The following is a 19245-nucleotide window of genomic DNA, read 5'->3' as shown; positions in this document are numbered from 1 at the left end:
ACACCACTACCTATAAAGTATCCTTAAAAGATAAGATGGAAAGCAAAGAATGATTTTTTAAAAAGTGGGAAAGAACAACTCTAGGTACAGAATAACCTGCAGAATAAACAAACAGAAATTGTCCTCTTCAACAAAGTATACACAGCTCCTAGAGTCTCAACAAGGCATTTCCATGAAAATGCGGCGTTAAATCACTCAGTTCTTTTGCTATGACATAAATCATATGCTTGGCAAAAATACTTGCTTTTATTTTCTATTTTTGCATTATCATTTTAGAGATAAGCCAATAGGAGATGCTATCTGGCAATTCATTCACAGCTCCCTTTTCTTTATAAACCTAAGCAATCCTAAGGGTGTAGTGCAAAATATTTTCAATATATTTAGAAAAAAGATTAGTAAAGAGACATGTAAATACTGCACTTCTAGATAAAGTCAATAAATGTACAGTTTTCAGAGGAAGTTATAAAACTTTGGTCTTTTGTTGTTTTAAAATTGCTTTTGCGGGGCGCCTGGGTGGCACAGCGGTTAAGCGTCTGCCTTCGGCTCAGGGCGTGATCCCGGCATTGTGGGATCGAGCCCCACATCAGGCTCCTCTGCTATGAGCCTGCTTCTTCCTCTCCCACTCCCCCTGCTTGTGTTCCCTCTCTCGCTGGCTGTCTCTATCTCTGTCAAATAAATAAATAAAATCTTTTAAAAAAAAAAAATAAATAAATAAAATAAAATAAAATAAAATAAAATAAAATAAAATTGCTTTTGAGGGGCAAGTGGGTGGCTCAGTCAGTTGAGCATCTGACTCTTGATTTCCGCTCTGATCTCGGTGGGCCGGGCTGGTAGGCTCCTCACTCAGTGGGGGGTCTGCTGGAGATTCTCACTCTCCCTCTTTCTGCCCCCCCCCCCCGGCCCCGCACCCGCACACGTGCACTCTCTCTCAAATAAATAAATCTTTAAAAAAAAAATCATCTATATATCATGTATTTTTAAACAAATTATATATGTTATTTTAAAAGTGATTCACTAAAAAAACCCCAAAAGTCCCAGCTAGGGTCTTCAACATAATGCATTAGCAGCCAGACTCACTTCTGGCATTCTAAGAGAAGGAATTCCACGTGCCTGACAACACAATTGATCACTCCCAATCCTTCTCCCTATTTTATTTAAATCATCACTATCCATAAGAGTATTCTAGGCAGAGTTTAGTACAGAGTTTGTGCTATAGATGCACAAGGAACAGCAAGGAGGCCAGTATGGCTGGAGTGACGAGAGAAAGTTCCATTCAGGTCTGAGTTCAAATGTCACCTTAATGGGAAAATCTTGCCTAACGATCTTATGTAAATTAGCCTAGAATACAAACTTCCCTCCATCCTCCTGTTACTGTCTATTATCTACCTTGCTTCATTTTTCTTCTTAATGCATCTCACCACCAGACTTACCAAATTTTTACTTGTTTGCTTATTGTCCATCTTTCCCTATTCAGATGCAAGCTCCATGAGAGCCAAGACTTTGGCCATTTTGCTCACTGCTATGCCCCCAGCACATTGCAAAGTGTCTGGTACAGCAAAGGTGACCAAATATTCATACATGAAAGGATAACTATGGAAGTACTAAAAGAACTCAAGAATAGAGGATACAATCTTGCTGATATCTTATCCTTGATGATATAGCCACAATATAGGTCCCATGCCCAAGGAGGTACCAAAACCAATAAGGGACAGAAATGATAGTAATATAAATATGTAACAAAAAAGCTGTCCTAGTCTTCTTGTACTTGCCTTTGATCCATTATCAAAGAATCAAATTCTTTTATTAATCAACAGTACCTTACCTTAAATAAGACTTGTTCCTTAAATACAAGAATAGTCATCTTTCCAGGGCCAATGAGTGTTTTGTATATAAAAGAGGAAGGCAGGGAAAGAACGCACATGGAACACACATACACACACACCTTCATTCACAGGGCAAACCTTCGTATCAGATGGGACAGTACCACAAAAAGAAGTACAGCTTCCTTTGATAGTACACAGCCAAGTACACAGCCAATCAGTCCTGACAGACTGAGAAGCTTGATTTCTTATTGCACTATAGTCCCTCTAGACTTGGGCATTGCATTACTGGTAATCAAGATAAAGAATCTCTACATTCTTTTTAAGACAATATTCATACACATACATCAGGGTCCCCCGGTTCTTGTAACAAATTCAGCATCAGTAAGGCCGTATCTCCACTTGGTACACAAAACAGAGTCCGTGTCCCCAAGTTCCTATATATCTTTGTTCCAGCTTTCCAGTGACCCAGATGGCACATTTCCCCCACCATTTGGACTTTAAAAATAAGGGAATTTAAATAACACTCAATCTCTAATTTTACACTTGATTATCTTCCCAAACCAGGAATATCTGAAACAGATTTCATAATTTTTTTATTTAATAGTATATTAATATGGGGAAATGGCAGAGCTAAAAATTTAACACCAGGATAATGAACACTATTGACTTCTTATTGGCTTTGGAATGGATTAGAGAGAAATATGCACTCAGGATAATAACAGACACAAACCCACGCATACACATGCCCACACCATCTTCACCTCTTCATACATAGTCCTAATCTTTTTCTAATTCTGTCAAACTACACTGGGTCAAGATTACCCAGATTATCAGGTACTCCCTAAAAATAAATACTTTAACTTAAAGTAGACTATACTAAGAAATTTACTTCAAGTTAACCGAAAACCCAATATTCCTGAATCATTTGGTAACAGTTCTCAAAAAGTATTGGCAATAAGACAATTCTTACACACCTATTCTCTTGGGATTTATAAACTGTAGACCTAGGCATTAAAATAATTTAAAAGTCCAGAGGGCCTCAGAGGGGAGGGGGGTAGGGGAATGGGATAGACCGGTGATGGGTAGTAAGGAGGGCACGTATTGCATGGTGCACTGGGTGTTATACACAACTAATGAATCATAGAGCCTTACATCAGAAACCGGGGATGTACTGTATGGTGACTAACATAATATAATAAAAAATCATTAAAAAAAAAGAAGAAGAGGGGGCGCCTGGGTGGCACAGCGGTTAAGCGTCTGCCTTCGGCTCAGGGCGTGATCCCGGTGTTATGGGATCGAGCCCCACATCAGGCTCTTCTGCTATGAGCCTGCTTCTTCCTCTCCCACTCCCCCTGCTTGTGTTCCCTCTCTCGCTGGCTGTCTCTATCTCTGTCAAATAAATAAATAAAATCTTTAAAAGAAAAAAAAAAAAGAGAAATGGAACTTTAAAAAAAAAAAAAGAAGAAGAAGAAAAAGAAACACAGAAAAAAAAAGGAAAAAAAATTTTAAAAGTCCAATTCTCAGGGGCACCTGGGTGGCTCAGTCGGTTAAGCATCTGACTCTTGGTTTTGGCTCAGGTCATGATCTCGAGGGTCCTGGGTGGAGCCCTGCATTGGGCTCCACGCTCAGCAGGAAGCCTGCTTGAAGATTCTCTCTCTCTCCCTCTGCCCCTTCCCCAGCTTGTGCGCACACTCTCTCTCTCAAATAAATAAACCTTTGCAATAAATAAATAAATAAAAATAAAAGCCCAATATTCAACGACCAGCATAATCAGGAATGCGATTTTATTTAATGAGACCTGCAATAATATCTCATACCAAAGCTGGCTTCCTTTCATCCATTTCAGTTTCTGAATGAACAGTGTCAACCATACTCAAAAGAAAATGAACAGCAATAAATTACATTTGCCCAAATCTACAGGATTTTAATTATAAATTGTTATTCGAAATAAGAAATTTTCCTCCTTTTCTATTGAATCTGTAGGTTGGGATGCTTTCAGCTGCAAGTAACAGAAATAGCTTTAAGAAAAATTGGATTTATTATCTCAAAATAACAGGAAGTATAAGGCACCCCCACAGGAAGTGCGTTCAGAAGCTCAGTGACAGGGGTGCCTGAGTGGCACAGCAGTTAAGCGTCTGCCTTCGGCTCAGGGCGTGATCCCGGCGTTAAGGGATCGAGCCCCACATCAGGCTCCTCCGCTATGAGCCTGCTTCTTCCTCTTCCACTCCCCCTGCTGTGTTCCCTCTCTCGCTGGCTGTCTCTCTGTCGAATAAATAAAATCTTTAAAAAAAAAAAAAAAAAAGAAGCTCAGTGACAGGCTCAAGAGCTAGGTGCTTTCCATCTTTCTGTTCTGTAGCCCTCAGTGTGTTGGTTCTTTCCCAGTTTGTACTCTCTGGTCCCAAGGATGGCTGCAGGCCATCGCATCCTCACCAAACACCTTTCCTTCTGCCTCTTTTTACTTTTTTACTTTTTACTTTTTTACAAGTGCACAGTGGACAGAATTCTATCAACTTAATGTTCCTCCCCCATCAACAGCCCTCAACCAATGACTAATGGCCATTGGTGTATAAATATCTGAGCTTCCTGGACCTGCAGGTGAGATAACTCTGAAACTTGTGCTCTGCACTAGCTCTAGAGTTCTGGGGTGGGATCAGCTTCTAGTTCACCACAGTGCTTGATAATGCCCTCTGTACTGGCTGTGTTCCCTTCCCTGTCTCACTCCCTACTGGTGTTTCTTGGGATCACCTTCCAAATAAACTGACTGTACCTGAATCCCTATCCCTCAACATCTGCTTCTGGGACAACCCAAAGACAGGAATGCAAAAGGAGAGAAAAGCAAATGTTTCCAGTTGCTGTAATATTAACAAATAAATTGTCAAAAAAAATATTAACTCATGAATTTCAAAGAGGTAATGTATTTTGAAGCAAATATTATTAAAAGATTTGGGTTTTATATATGGTCCTAAACTTTGCTAAATTTTAAAAATTTAGATTTCAAGTACATTCTAGAAAACATTCCCTCATTTCTAAGATAATACCTTTGCTATAGAGATCTAAAAGATACTGCTTTGTCATCAACCTCATAATTCATAAGAATCTAGCTGAAATAAAGATGAGAACAATAGAAAATCTTTCACTAAAGAAAAAAGAACTCTCTAAATATCTTTAAGCCTGAGACAGGAACAGTGAGGTATTGAGTAAGAAATGACGGGAACTTATAATCACCTTTTATAATAATGCTTATAATACAACAATGGGACTTTAAACAGTTATGTCAAGTTTGAAAGTCTTCCAATTATACCACAGTGAAATAACACTTTGCTACCAATATTTTAACGATATCATTAATCCACTATACCTAACCACAGCTTTGGTGTATATTAAAAATAAAGTTGAAGCTTAAGGTACTTCTTTAAAACTAACACAATTTGTGATTAAATCACTTTCACTTTTAATACAGAAACCCAGCTTACATTCACAAAGTTGTAAAAAAAAAATTGTTTTAGGTACATTCTAAAACTGACATAGATAATCACATCAGAGGAGACTCAGGTGTTGATCACGACAAAGTTGCAACACATCTCAAAATAAATCTCTGAAGCAATTTGAACCTCACATAAACAATTTAATCAACTCCGGGGGCAATTCTATTTCTAGATTTCTAATTGAAAACAGAAAGGGGAAAAAGGCCCAATGTCTAATATGTGTAAAATGCTTTGTACTGTCTACAAAGAGGATTCAGACACTTTTAACATCTCTGAAGACAAAGTGGGTATCTTTAGACATATTTAAGAGATGAAATAGAGTGGCTGACCAAAGATTCCACAGCTAACAGGTGTTGAAGGTGAGAAGGTGGAAGATGAACTCAAATCTTCTGATAAGTTCTATATACCTTCCACCATACTGCCCTGCTTTTCTGCCTAAAAGGAAGCAGCAAAATTTACCAAGCTAAGGCGCAAAGTGCTACACGGGATACACTCTATGCAAGCCATTCAAAAATATTGTTCTTCCTTTCCTTAAATTACATGCTGAGGCTCCAAACTTTCCTATAGCACATTCTTTATGACAACTATAAATGACTGCTGAACCAAAGGACTTTGGTAAAGAACTTAGAACTCTAGACTCAGTCTGGTGCTAATATCTTGAAAGACTGCCTGACATCCACACAGAACCTGTCAGAGATCAATCTCATTATTTCCCTCCTAGAGCGTGCTCCTTCTCTTCATGTTTCCAACATCAGTGACTAGTGCCATCATCTGCCCAGAGTCCAGACATATCACAGTTCTTCTTGACTTTGCGGTCTCCTGCACCCCCATGACCTATTTATGACAAAGGCCCAAGACTTGCACCTCCTCTCTCTCATCTGACTCCCTCCCTCAGTCCCTGCCCCCATTATCTTGACCCAAATCACCATTACCCAATGCCTGGCTTGCTACCACCACCACCATCACCACCCTCCTGCTGATGTCCTATCTCCTGAGTTGCTCCCTTCACATCCATTCTTTCAAAATCGCAGTTGTCCAAAATATAAATTTGATCATGACATTCAACTGCTTAAAATCTTTCAATGACTTCCCACTGTACTTAGGATAAATAAAACCCCCACCAGAGCCTCAAGGTCCTTTATGACTACCCACCCACACCCCCAACCCCCACTTCTCCAGCCTTACCTCTTGCTTCTCTCCTCCAGGACTCTCAGCCCAAAGTTCCTGAATGTTCAGTCCCTCTATTCGAAGTACTCCCCTGTCCTCCAACTCCCCTCACCTGCTCATCTTTAATTCATCAGTGTAATCTGCAGAGTAGTTGACAGGAAGTTCAGGAGACAGAGTTCAAATCCTAGGTCCTCCTCTACTTACTAGCTATGTGACTTTGATCAAATCATTTGCCCTCTCTATTAATTTAGCTTCCTTTCAGTAAAATGGGGATATTAATAGGACCTACATTATTGGATTATGTGAGGATTAAGTAAATTCACTGAGGTATTTAGAAAAGGATCTGGTACATGGTTAGTTTTTTAATAAATATTACATCTTATTACCATTATTAACATTATCATCTTCTTCCCTCTACTCTTCTTCTTCCATACTTTGGATTTTAACATTATTTCTTCTAGAAAACCTTCTATAAGCCCCTGAACTAGGTTACTGCCCCCAAAGCTGGTCCTATTACACTTTCTGGAGCTACTTAGGTAATGACCTGTGTCCTCCGCTAGACCAATGGAGGCAGAGACTATGGCTTCTTGCTCACCACATATATTCTCATACTCAGTCCTGAGTATGGCACATAGCCAACTAAAAGGGAAATTTCTTCTGATTAAACCTAGGACCGTTTTCTTTCTTCATCATTTGGAGGACTTAACATTTTTTAAAAAGAAAAAAATAATTAGAACATTTTCTCTAGTTTCTTGGCCCTTTAAGAATCATTAGTATGGGGCACCTGGGTGGCTTAGTCTGTTAAGCATCTGCCTTCACCTCAGGTCATGATCCCAGAGTCCCAGATCAGGATGGAGCCTGCATGGGGCTCCCTGCTCGGCAGGGGAGTCTGCTTCTCCCTCTCCTTCTGCCCTTCTCCTGCTTGTGCTTGCTCACTCTCTCTCTCAAATAAATAAATAAATAAAATCTTAAAAAATAAAAAAAAAAGAATCATCAGTATGCATCACATTAATTTCACAATAAAGATGATTTTTTTAAAAATCCACCTAATAAAGAAAGGAAGCACACTTAAAGCTTTCTTTTCTCTAAATGTAATAAACTTAAAAAAAAAAAAAATGAAGCCACCAAAAAAAATAGTATCACAAACAGAAAATAAGAAAATATTATTCTCTCAATTCTTTCTGGTTAAGTTTCCAAAGTCTTCAGCTATCTTTCTATGGTCCTACTTAAATTAAAGCTTCTATTTTTTGCATCTACCAAAAAATCACTCTTATTGAGATCCCTACTCTTACCCCAAATCTCCAATTAGTCTTTACTAACCCTTTACTGGGAAATAAGGGACGTGCTGCTTGTGGTTCTCATTGTATAGCAACATACTTAAGTTCCAAGTGGTTGGCGTTTTTTTCCCCCTAATCTATTTCAAATACAGAAACACAGAACTAGCCTAAAATAGAATCTCTATTTCACTGTCAAAATTATAAGTAAATATTTAGTACAGAAATCACTGGAAGTTTTAACACTATTATAAATCAAGCCCTGGTACCAAGAATAGACATCCAGCTAAAAAGTCTGCACGTGTTCAGTCCACTGTCGTCTTCTAGGGCTAGCTTGACCATAGAGAAGTGTCTCCCAAAATGTGTGATCTCAAGAATCATCTTATTTGTTAAAAATACATTTGCCCACATTCTTTTCTTAGAGATTTGGATTTAGTAGGTCTATAGGGAAGCCCTGGACTCTCTATTTTTAACAAGCACATCCCGTTACTTTTATGATCCTTGTGAGTTTGGATATTGTCATGGCATAAATAGACCTTTCACTTCCAGGCAACATTTGAGGAAGTCTCCAACTTAGAAGCTCTTGTATGGGTATTCCAAGCTGCCTTAAAAATCATCGTTATCAGGAACTATGGCAGGACAGTGGAAAGAATATGGAGCCTGGAGTCCAAAAACCTAGATTCAATTTCTTCTGCCACTGGCTGTAACCCTTACGCCAGTCACCGTATCTCCCTCTGCTCCCGGCATGTTATGTAGAAATAACAAAACCAACCCTAACCTGCTTCAAGGGTTGTTGTGGAAATCATTTGAGAACGCTTGCAAAATCACTTTGCAAATTAAGATGTCATCATTACAGTAAAATTTCACTAATCCAGCCTCCTTTAATTCAGAGCGTGTGAACACCATTGTCTAACCCACTGTGAGTTTTTTTCCACATTATCTATAAAGAGATCATCACCTCCTTTCACATGACAGGCAATGCGAGGTATTGGAAAACACAGATAAGCAGCAGCGCCCTGTTCCCTAGCAAAATTATTAAACTGAATGTGCAAGATTAGGAAAGCCTGTTTACTGTATCAACTCTGTTTATGTGACAAGTCTGGAAGTTCAGCTATCATTAAAGCAAGCTTGGCAATATTTCTACTGGAGTTAGCTTGGTCGTGAGCAGTTAATGCCAGTCATTACAGTAAAACCAATCTGGAGAATGAGTTTTCTACATACTAGGAATGTTAAGGGAGCACTAAAACTGGCATTTAAACTTCTAAATATACTGTAGCTTTTCCTGGCCACCTTGAGGAACACGTATTGAAACAATACAATATTTCCCTGGCAATTCAGTGTCATCAACATAATCTGTAGTTGGGGGGATAAGCACAGCTGAGATAGTAGGTAAGAGATTATTGGATCAACTCACTTGGCTTATACCACTGCATACAATGAAAAAGTTCCCCCAGTCTTAACGTCTGTGAAGGGGTGCAGTGAGAGCATGGCATACGGTACCCTCAATGGCTAGAGGTGCACGTCATTTCTTCTAGAGGGCAGGCTCTTGTACAGGGAGGGCTGTTTTTGCCCCATACCTGTTGCAGAAATAGGTAATGAAGTCCAGTCCTTCCAGCATCCTCGTTGTTACCACTGCTCACCCTGACAAATCTCTTCTCCTCTGTGTCAGAGCTGCTCATCACTTCCACCACTGCTTTTACTCAGTCTACCACAGAGGTCTCCACCCTTCTCCGCCCTTTGCCACTGACCCACCTTGCCTGGCCATTCTCTAGCTGCAAACATGATCTTGCAGCCTATTTCCCTAATAGTTCGACTGAAGAGGTCACCAACAGCCCTTTTGGTTTCATTACTTCATCACTGTTCTCTTCTGCCTCCTTATGACATTTCAATTTTCTTAAGTTTCTCACAAAATGACTGACTAAAGTTTTGTAAAACTTATCAACCAACTGTTGTATTCATTTCTTTACATGAGGCAAATAAACTAGAGAGCCAAGGCTCTGTGGTTAACTTTCTAGAAGTTATTTGGCTATAAACATTTACCAGTCAATGGCTTTCCCACCCAAGAGATTTCCCAGGGAATTTGGTTTAATGTCTCCAAAAATTCAAAAAGTCTGAAGGTTTAGAAGGCATGGGCATATTTTATCAGGCCTTCAAAAATAACGAAATTATATTTTGGTCAACAGATCCTAGAATTAATTTTTTTTTCACTAATTCACTCAACCTTACCAATTAGCAAGGTTTTGATGAAACTTTAATTGGAAAAGTCATTCCTAATAAAAGAAAATCTATTTCCAAGAATTTTGTAAGGATCTGGAGATAAATAATCTATATATTACCAAAATTTTATTAATAGTTAAATGTTTACTAAATGTGGCAGAGTGGTTGGGTTCCTGTAACAATCTCCTAAAACCACATATGAAGAAAGGGTAGCTTATTACCAATGCTACTCAAGGACATCTTTTTGATCTCACTGTATTTCACACTTTCAAAATATTATCCTGACCCTGCTATAATATAATAATTCTGTAACCAGTCTTTATTTAACAAGCCTTGGTTTTTTGTGGGTTTTTTTAGTTTTTTTTTTTTTTAAGATTTTATGTATTCATTTGAGAGACAGAGAGCACAGGGAGAGTGAGGGGGAGAAGCAGACTCCCCACTGAGCAGAGAGCCCAACATGGGGCTCTATCCCAGGACCCTGAGACCATGACCTGAGCCAAAGGCAGATGCTTAACCAGCTGAGCCACCCAGGCACGCCTAACCAGCCTTGGTTTAATTTCAATCTCGTTTTTTAGGTGTGTGTCACTTGAAATTTTAAAACAAAAAAGGAAAAAGGTGTGCACATTTTGCAAAACAAAACAAAAAAATACAAAACGGAAGCAAAACACCCCACACCTGGTGCATTCCAGAAAGGGGAATAACCAAAGGCTCCAAGGCAGCAGGGTCAAGCATGTCCAAGGAAGTGAGTTCAAGCGAGCGTGTTCAAGCAAGAGTGAAAATGACTGGGAGAGAGAGAGAAGAAAAGTGGGCAGAGATGAGGTCAGAGGTAAAAGACGGCAGGAACAGGATGAGAAGCCACTGGAAGGATCTGGGCGGAGTATCACATGATCGAACTTGAGCTTTTCAAGGTTCACTGTGGCTGTTGTTTAAGAATCAGCTGGGGGAGGGGGACAGGCAGCAATGTGGAATCAGAGAGACAGGAGGCCGCCGTTATATCAAGGCAAGAGATTTCAGTGGCTTATACCAGAAGGTAGAAGGGGCTAGATTCTGAATATTCTGAAGTGAGAGACAATGGGATTTCCTAATAGACTGTATATGGGGTGAGAGAAGAAGAGTCAAAGATAATTCTAAGATTTTCACAAATTTAATTGAAAAGTTGCACATAACCAAATTTTCCTAAACCTTCATATCTTAAGTTCACTAAGGAGAGCCATATTTCAGGGAAGCACTTGGTAAATCTTTTCACAAAAGCAAGAAATCTTCCTCGAGTAACACTAATTACCTCTTAATTGATCTGTCCATAACTTCAAATTTCTAATAGTTTATCAGCTAAAGTAAACTATGTTATTCTTGGTTTCAACAATTCCTCTTTATCAAATAAGAGTAATGTATACAAATAAAAAATGTCCTTAACTATTAGTATCCATAAAAAACACAAAGGGCTACACTAGAGCCTCATTTACATCTCATTTCATTGTCATAATACTCCTGAAAGGTATCAGCCCCATTTGATAGATGAAGAAAGTTATTCTCAGAGATTAACTATCTTTGCCCAACGTCAAACATTTTAGCCACTAGCAAAGCTCACCCTTGCTGATTCCAAAGCTAATCTTCCCACTATCACTACTGTTAACCAATGTAATACTCTTGAGACACAGTAATTGTTCTAAATGTTAAGTCTGCTAGCCTTTCTTCCCTTCCCCCACTGGTTTCATCATTTATATAGAAAATAACTTCACTTAATGGTGCTAAAGATAATTTTACAGAAACTGGATAGTCTCCCTGGAACTGCCAGTCAGAGATAGGGCAAACCCCTTGTTTCACTAGACAAAGTGAGTAAATAAAACAGAGCATTCCCTCGGATGCGGGATTTGTGGCAGGCTTCTCAACTACCACACCATGGTTTTATGGATTGACCTCAAGAAAGCAGTAACCCAGTTTCAGGGTTCATGCAACAACCCTATCACCCAGGCCCTGGTAAGAGTGGAACTTCCCACAACACAGTGATAAGATTTTTCCCCCAGGGACAAATGGTCTTTGAGAGGTGATAATCAGGAAGGGCACAAAAGCAGCCTCCCACACTCTGAAGTATGAATTTGCATTTGGGGTTCTTTGGAGTTTTTTAAGGCAATTTTGACTGAGATTATCTGAATAACTTGCATTGGTCCATCTCTGAGGCAATGCAACCATGTCGGGAAGGTCATAGAAACAAGGGATTCTGTTTAAAGCCGCAACTCAATGACATCATCCTTCTGCTTAAAATCCCTTCACTTGTTTTCCCTGATCTTTTTTTTTTTAAGATTTTATTTATTTATTTGCCAGAGAGAGACAGCCAGAGAGAGAGGGAACACAAGCAGGGGGAGTAGGAGAGGAAGAAACAGGAGCCTGATGCGGGGCTCGATCCCATAACGCCAGGATCAGGCCCTGAGCCGAAGGCAGACACAACGACTGAGCCACCCAGGTGCCCCTGTTTTCCCTGTTCTTGGGAGATTAAACAGCCCTGCTTCCTGGTTCCTTCTCCCCACTCCACTCTCATCTTACCTCACGCCCACCCCTTCCGGCTCCAGCCACTGAGGCCCTGCTTCATAAGGGCCTCCAATCTCCAGCCTCAAGAGCCTAACCCCCGCTGTTAACCTCAGCTCTTGCAGCTACTCTGCCCTTCCCTTCAGTCATTGCTCCCGCAGGGCGGCTCTCTCAGACCAATCCCGAGCTACTTGATTCCAACACATACTACCTAGTCCACAATGCTTCCAGAAACACCAAGCCCGTGCAAATTTGAAAGTGTGCCTTCGATTAAAAAGCAGTATGTTCCAGGGCACCTGGCTGGCTTGGTTGGTAGAACACATGACTCTCGATCTCAGGGTCGTGAGTTCAAGAGAAATAAAAGCTTAAACATCTGACTTGGATCAGATCATGATCTCAGGATCCTGGGATGGGCCTGGTCGGGCTTCCTACTGAGTGGGGAGTCTGCTTCTCCCTCTTCCTCTGCCCCTTCCCTGGCTTGTGCTCTCTCTTCTCCTGCGCGCTTTCTCAAGTAAATAAAATCTTTAAAAATAATTTAAAAATTAAAAAATAAAATAAAGCAGTATGTTCCTAAGACATAAAGGAATCCACCCCCCAAGTACCCATGCAGTCTATAAACCAATCACCAACACACAAGCATGTGCTTACTGCAGAATGGACAACTTGGCTTCAAATCCTCAGCTTCCAACTCACTAGCTATGAACCCACCGACAAAGGAAGGCATTTACCTAAGTCTCCGTTTCTTCCTCTAAACACTGGGGATAATAGGGCATAGCTCAAAGACTGATTAAAGATAATCCATGTCAAGTGCCTGGAACCCTTAAGGCATTCAATAAATGGCAGTTACTAATATTACTTCTGGGCTTGCCAATTTAAATAATTAACATTTCATACATAATTCCTCAAATCATGTGATACCTCAAAGCCTAGTTAAAGAAAGGGACCTACTGCCAATGGGTGCTGGTTACTCAAGCAGCCTTCGACCACTGGAAGTAAATAGACCAATCCGGTGTAGTTATCCAAAGTAAAAACAGAAATTATGCACCACACCCGATTTTGAGAATCCTTTGATTCTTGGAGCTTGGCTAAGCAAAGCCAGTTCGACGAATGGCTTTTCTACAAAAGAACCCCTCCACCCCACGACCTTTCTAAGTCTTCATTGTCCACTGAGGTAGGAAAACCTTGGAATACTACAGAGCCAATGAGTTTCATCGGCATCCAAAGCTGCAAAATCTCAGGGATCTGCTAATATAGATGTGCCAACAGCAAAATGCAGAGGTAAAGACCCTTTGCAAAATCTAAACTCACTCCACAGAATGGAATATTATTCAGCAATAAAAAGAAATGAAGCACTGAAACATGCTACAACATGAGGGAACCTTGGAAACATCGTGCTAAATGAAAGCCAGTCACAAAATACTTCATATTGTAGGATCCCATTTATAGGAAATATCCAGAATAGGCATATATATAAATGTATATAGACCCAAAGTAGATTAGGGGTTGACTAGGGCTCGAGGGGGTGAGGGTTGGGGAGTGACAGCTAATGGGTATGGGATTTCTTTAAAGGAGGATGAAAATGTTCCAAAATTAGATTATAATGGTTGCACAACCCTGTGACTATAATAAAAATCTTGTACACTTCAATTTTTTTTAAAGATTTTACTTATTCATTTGAGAGAGAGAGAGAGAGAGAGAGACAGAGAGCACAGCAAGGGGAGAGGCAGAGGGAGAGGGAGAAGCAGACTCCCCAGTGAGCTGGGAGCCCAACATGGGGCTTGATCCCAGGACCTGGAGATCATGACCTGAGCCGAAGGCAGATGCTTAACCATCTGAGCCACCCAGGTGCCCCTTGAACTGTACACTTTAAATGGGTAAATTGTATGGTATATAAATTATATCTCGATAAAGCTATTTTTTAAATCTAACTGCTTAGTGGATCTTTTATTCTTTGCTGCCTGGAGCAATATCCTCTCCATTAAAAACTAAAAATAAGAGCTCATAGTACAGTCTTGAGTTTAAAGTTATAAAGTATCTTGGCTTTGGAAGTACACTTACCTTGCCTTTCCATCTATCACCTCCACATTATTTCGCTATCAGTCATTTTAGATGAATTGCAATGATGGAAACTGCTCAAATAAATGCAAAATGTATGCTCAAACCAAAGCCTACAGATTACATTCTTTATTGCTCCACAGTAATGACTGTTTTCTCCTTTATTTAGTACAAACTGACCACTTTTGCTAGCAATCTTCTTCTGATTACTTGCTACAGTGAACCTTCGAGCTACTAAAGCTCCAGTTCCATAGGAGCTCTTTGTTCTCCTAGGAAATACGGGAAGTATCCCATAACAACGACAGGCAAAAGTGGCAAAAGCCACCTGCTAGTGAGAGTAACTCACTTGAGTGGGAATGGTACTGGCCAGAACTAGGGAAAAGAGATGACTTAACTCTGGATTACATGAAGGAGATGAACTACAATATGGGCCAAGTAATGCATGGTCTTAAAACCTTAACTAGATTAAGGAATATGGGGTCTGAATTATTTTTACTGATTGCAAAGCATACCTGTTTTCGTGTTTTTACAAGCTTTTGGGGTTTTGTTTATTTTTTTCTTGAGATATAATGCATACAACATTATACTAGCTTCAGGTATACAACATAATGATTTGATAGTTGTGTATATTGTGAAATGATCACCACAGTAAGTCTAGGTAGCATTCATCACCGTACATATTTACAGAATTTTTTTCTTGTGAATTTTTTCTTGCCCAGTGTGGGGCTTGAACTCATGACCCCAAGATCAAGGGTCACATGCTCCATCAACTGAGCCAGCCAGACACCCCTTGTGATGAGAACTTTTAAGATTTATTTTTTTTTTTTAAAGATTTTATTTATTTATGTGACAGAGAGACAGCCAGCGAGAGAGGGAACACAAGCAGGGGGAGTGGGAGAGGAAGAAGCAGGCTCCCAGCGGAGGAGCCTGATGTGGGACTCGATCCCTGATCGCCAGGATCACGCCCTGAGCCGAAGGCAGACGCTTTAACGACTGCGCTACCCAGGCGCCCCGAGAACTTTTAAGATTTAATCTCTTGGCAACTTTTAAATTTGCAGTAAAATATTATTAACTATAGTTGCCATGCTGTACTTTATATCCCCATGACTTATTTACTTTTCCAAGCTTTTGTTTTTAAGTTTAGAAGCACTTAAATCTGATCAATACACCAGTTACTGTCGGGAAAAGACAAAAAAAAGAAAGGGGGGGGGTCCAAGCTCCCTCCTCTTCAGATTCTAAAATCTGAGGAGGAATTAAACAAACTTACATGAAGAAACTTAAGAATCAAGAATACAAATATATTATCAATTCAATGACCATTACTATATCACACTTAAAATATTTAATTGGTTATGGAGAGGAAGATGTTAAATGTCAGTACTAAAAAGTAGAAAAACTGCCTGCTACCACCATTTATTCAAAGAAGGCTGCACCAGATGAAGATACCAATTTTATAGGGGAGAAAACTTATTAGTGCTATTTATACACAAAAATTCATTCTAATAATCCTAACTTCGATTGAACAAATTATCTACATAATTTTAATCACATTTAACCCTAATTATTCAAGTGTCATCTCTGCTTTGTTTGTCAAATTATTTCAGTTCCTCCCTCCAACTGATACAAAGAAACTGTTTAAGATGAAGTATTCTTAATTTTGTTTTTCAAAGAGTCCCTGAATTTGGGGAGGTAAAGGAAATACTTTAAGATCCAGGCTATCACATATATGTAATGTTACAAATAAAAACTTGATCATTTCTTCTGCTTAAATACTTAAAAAAGAGATTTTTCTAACAATCCAGGGTAGACTGAACTCAACAATCACAGCGTCACTTTATGACACTACGATCCTCTCTGTTATATCCCAGTGTTCTGGTTCAAATTTCATTTTTAAATCTTTTAAATATTTCCTTCAATTTAGCAAGTATCCTTCCTCTGGGACAAATCTTTTCAATGATGATTTGGACCATTTGAGTTATTAATCACAACGGTCTATTTTAGATAGTTTTAAAAAAAGTTATTAACATGGCTCTTTGCTTACAAATCACCAAACTTTATCTTGATATGTGATTTCCTAATGCACTAGAATCTTGTGTAACTATCTCAAAAGTTCACAAGCAAGTTTTCCAAATGTGACAATCGAGAACTTGGGCAAGTCAATTGTGAAATCATAAACTTTATTACAATCAAGTTGAGCACTTCATTTGTTTCTCAAGGAATATCAGAAAACACTAAGTGATTTTTAAAAAATAAGTATTATAATGTGAACAGCTGCTTCACATCATGGACAGAACTCTTACATATCCACTCCTACTTGAGATATGTCCTCTTTACATTGCTGTCCCCGAAAATTAATTTATGTTTTTCCTACTAAGTTTTTAAAAGTTTTTGTATGAATAAAGTGAAGAATATGGAGTTCCATTATTTGTGTACCTTTGTTGAGCCTAGTCTGAAAGCAACCCCTAACCATCCCAAAATTCAATCAAATGCTTGGTGAGGTGTATATTCAATCATGGAATAACAGAATAAATAACTAGAGACAACGACCACATCACACCACTTGGTTTAAAAAAAAAAAAAGAGCAAAAGAAACGAAAAACACAGAAAAGCAACAAAAAAGAAAAGAAGCGCAAAACTTCCCTGCAGGTAATTTTCCCAACTTCTCCAATCTGACCTTTCTCCTCTACTTTTAAAATCCTCCAACTGAATGGAACAAGATCCATATGCTTAGCTCTTTGGAGGAATACTTCTTCCTGTAAGCGTCGTTCTGCCAAAAGTATTTCTGATTTCTACACGGAGAGTTACCGTTTTGCAGAAGCAATAATTATGTTACACACCAGGCCTCCAGAAAAGTTTAAGGAGAATTTTAAAACAAAACAAAAAACAAAAGCCTTGTAAATTACCTGAACAAGGCCGAATGCAAGTTATTGGAGAGAGGCAAGTTTCCGAAAGGCAGAAAGACTTCTGAAATTCCATGTCCATTCTCGCCCCCCAAAAAAGTCAACAGAATGCCTTTCATCTTTAGCAGGGGGCCACTATTTCAATCAAGCGAAAAACTTATTTTAAAAACACTCAATAAGGGGCGAACCTAGGTGCGCAGAGTGTGACTGAAAAGGCAGCAAGGTGACTGACTCCGGGCCATGAACCCAGAATGGCTTAAAGGACACAAACCCCTTGGAGTTCAGGCCAGATTGCTCCCGCACCCACCAAGCGGCACTTCAGATCCGCTGAGTTGGGCCAACAACGTATTTACTATTTAAAAACTCTACAAGTCGAGGCAAGCCAGCAGCCGGCTAAGGGGCCAGGCGGGTACAAGGGACGCAGGAGCCTCATGGGGGAGAGGGGACCTAGAAAGGGGAAGGCCAGGCACTGGGCCCGGACTTGGTTAGCACCGGCCAGACTCCGGCCGGGAGCCGCGCGAGCCGCCGCAGGAGCGAGGGGGCCGGCGGCGCTGGATTGCACTCACCTGCCCATTCTCCGAGCCTGGGTCCGACCGCTGCCTCGTGACTGAAACCCCAGACCCGAAGGGCCGTGAAGAGCGAGTAGAAGATGCGCAGGGCCACGTAGGCCACGGTGCCTGCACCTACCCAGTACAAGAAGCCGGCGGCAGGAAGACCGCTCTCCATGGCTTTCAACTAGGCCTTACTACCGTCGTGAATGGAAAAACGAATGAATGAACCCAGGAAGACGCGCCCGCCGTGACGGTGAGGACGACACTAACAGGCGCTGCTCCTGCGCCTCTTTTGGCCTTAAACCCCGCCCACGGCGCCATATCCGTGCCGCCATTGGTGATCTAGGGTTCCCTCTGTGCGTAGTGCGCCAGCCATTGGTTGACTCCAGTTTCGCTACCCCGCCCATGTCCCCCCTCGCGCGCACCGGGCCGGGTCTCTCTTCTGAGCCTGCTGATCGCTCGCCTGCCAATCAAACTTCAGCCCCGCCCGACGCGTCACCACGCCCCCAGGATTCCGCCAGAGGGCGGCCTGTCTCGCCCCACCAAATCGCCCAGGTCTCTCATTGGCTGTAGCTGTCCTCACGACTGCGGAAGACTGCGCTCCGATTGGCCAGGGAGACCCAGCCTCGTTTGAGCTCGGGATTTAGGAGGGAATGGGGTCTAAGAAGCCGCTAGTGAATGGGAAGATGGTAGTAAGAAGTGGGCGTGGAATTATGGTTTTATTTTCACCTCTGTATTAAACACTTTTATATCATTGTTAAATATGCTGTCATTGTCCCCATAAACTTTTCCGAATAAAGCCTTGCATCTCCCATTTCTATGTCCCCCTCACGGCGCATCTTCCCTCTCGTTACATGCCCTTATTGCGGACCTTCTTAATGCTCCCTCTCGCCCTGAGCATTAAACAGCATTGCTCCCAAGGCCCTGGAGTTCAAGACAAATAACTTCACAGACTCAAATAACTATAATACGCAGTGGCATAAGAGCTGTAAGATGAATGAAAAATAGAGGAACACAGCTTGATGAATAAGTAGTTTGGAGAAGGGACTCCATGTTTAACCGGACCTTAAAGGACAATGGAGATTTTTGTTTTACTTTCTTTTTTTAATTTACATTTTCTGTGGGGGGAGGTGGGGTGCGAGGGGACACAAAAGTGTATGGTCCTAGTAAAGATAAGAAAACTACCTCGGCAAAGTTCCACAAGGTAAGCGTGAGAGATTGTGTGATGCAATAGAGTGCTTCGCACTTAC

The 19245-nt window shown here is 40.6% G+C and overlaps 1 protein-coding gene across 1 annotated transcript in view; it reads right to left on the bottom strand.

Annotated features, from left to right (window-relative positions):
* HSD17B12 (hydroxysteroid 17-beta dehydrogenase 12) overlaps nt 1-18311 on the bottom strand; it is a 153812-nt gene extending 135501 nt beyond the window's left edge. Inside the window, exon 1 of the mRNA XM_026512081.4 lies at nt 18011-18311. Within this exon, the coding sequence (XP_026367866.2) occupies nt 18011-18170 (160 nt within the window). The 5' untranslated portion in view covers nt 18171-18311. The remainder of the gene's footprint in view (nt 1-18010) is intronic.
* Nucleotides 18312-19245: the final 934 nt, after the last annotated feature.

The sequence above is a fragment of the Ursus arctos genome, unplaced genomic scaffold (assembly GCF_023065955.2).
Source record: "Ursus arctos isolate Adak ecotype North America unplaced genomic scaffold, UrsArc2.0 scaffold_23, whole genome shotgun sequence".
NCBI lineage: Eukaryota > Metazoa > Chordata > Mammalia > Carnivora > Ursidae > Ursus > Ursus arctos.
This window is presented reverse-complemented; position numbering and strand designations above follow the sequence as displayed.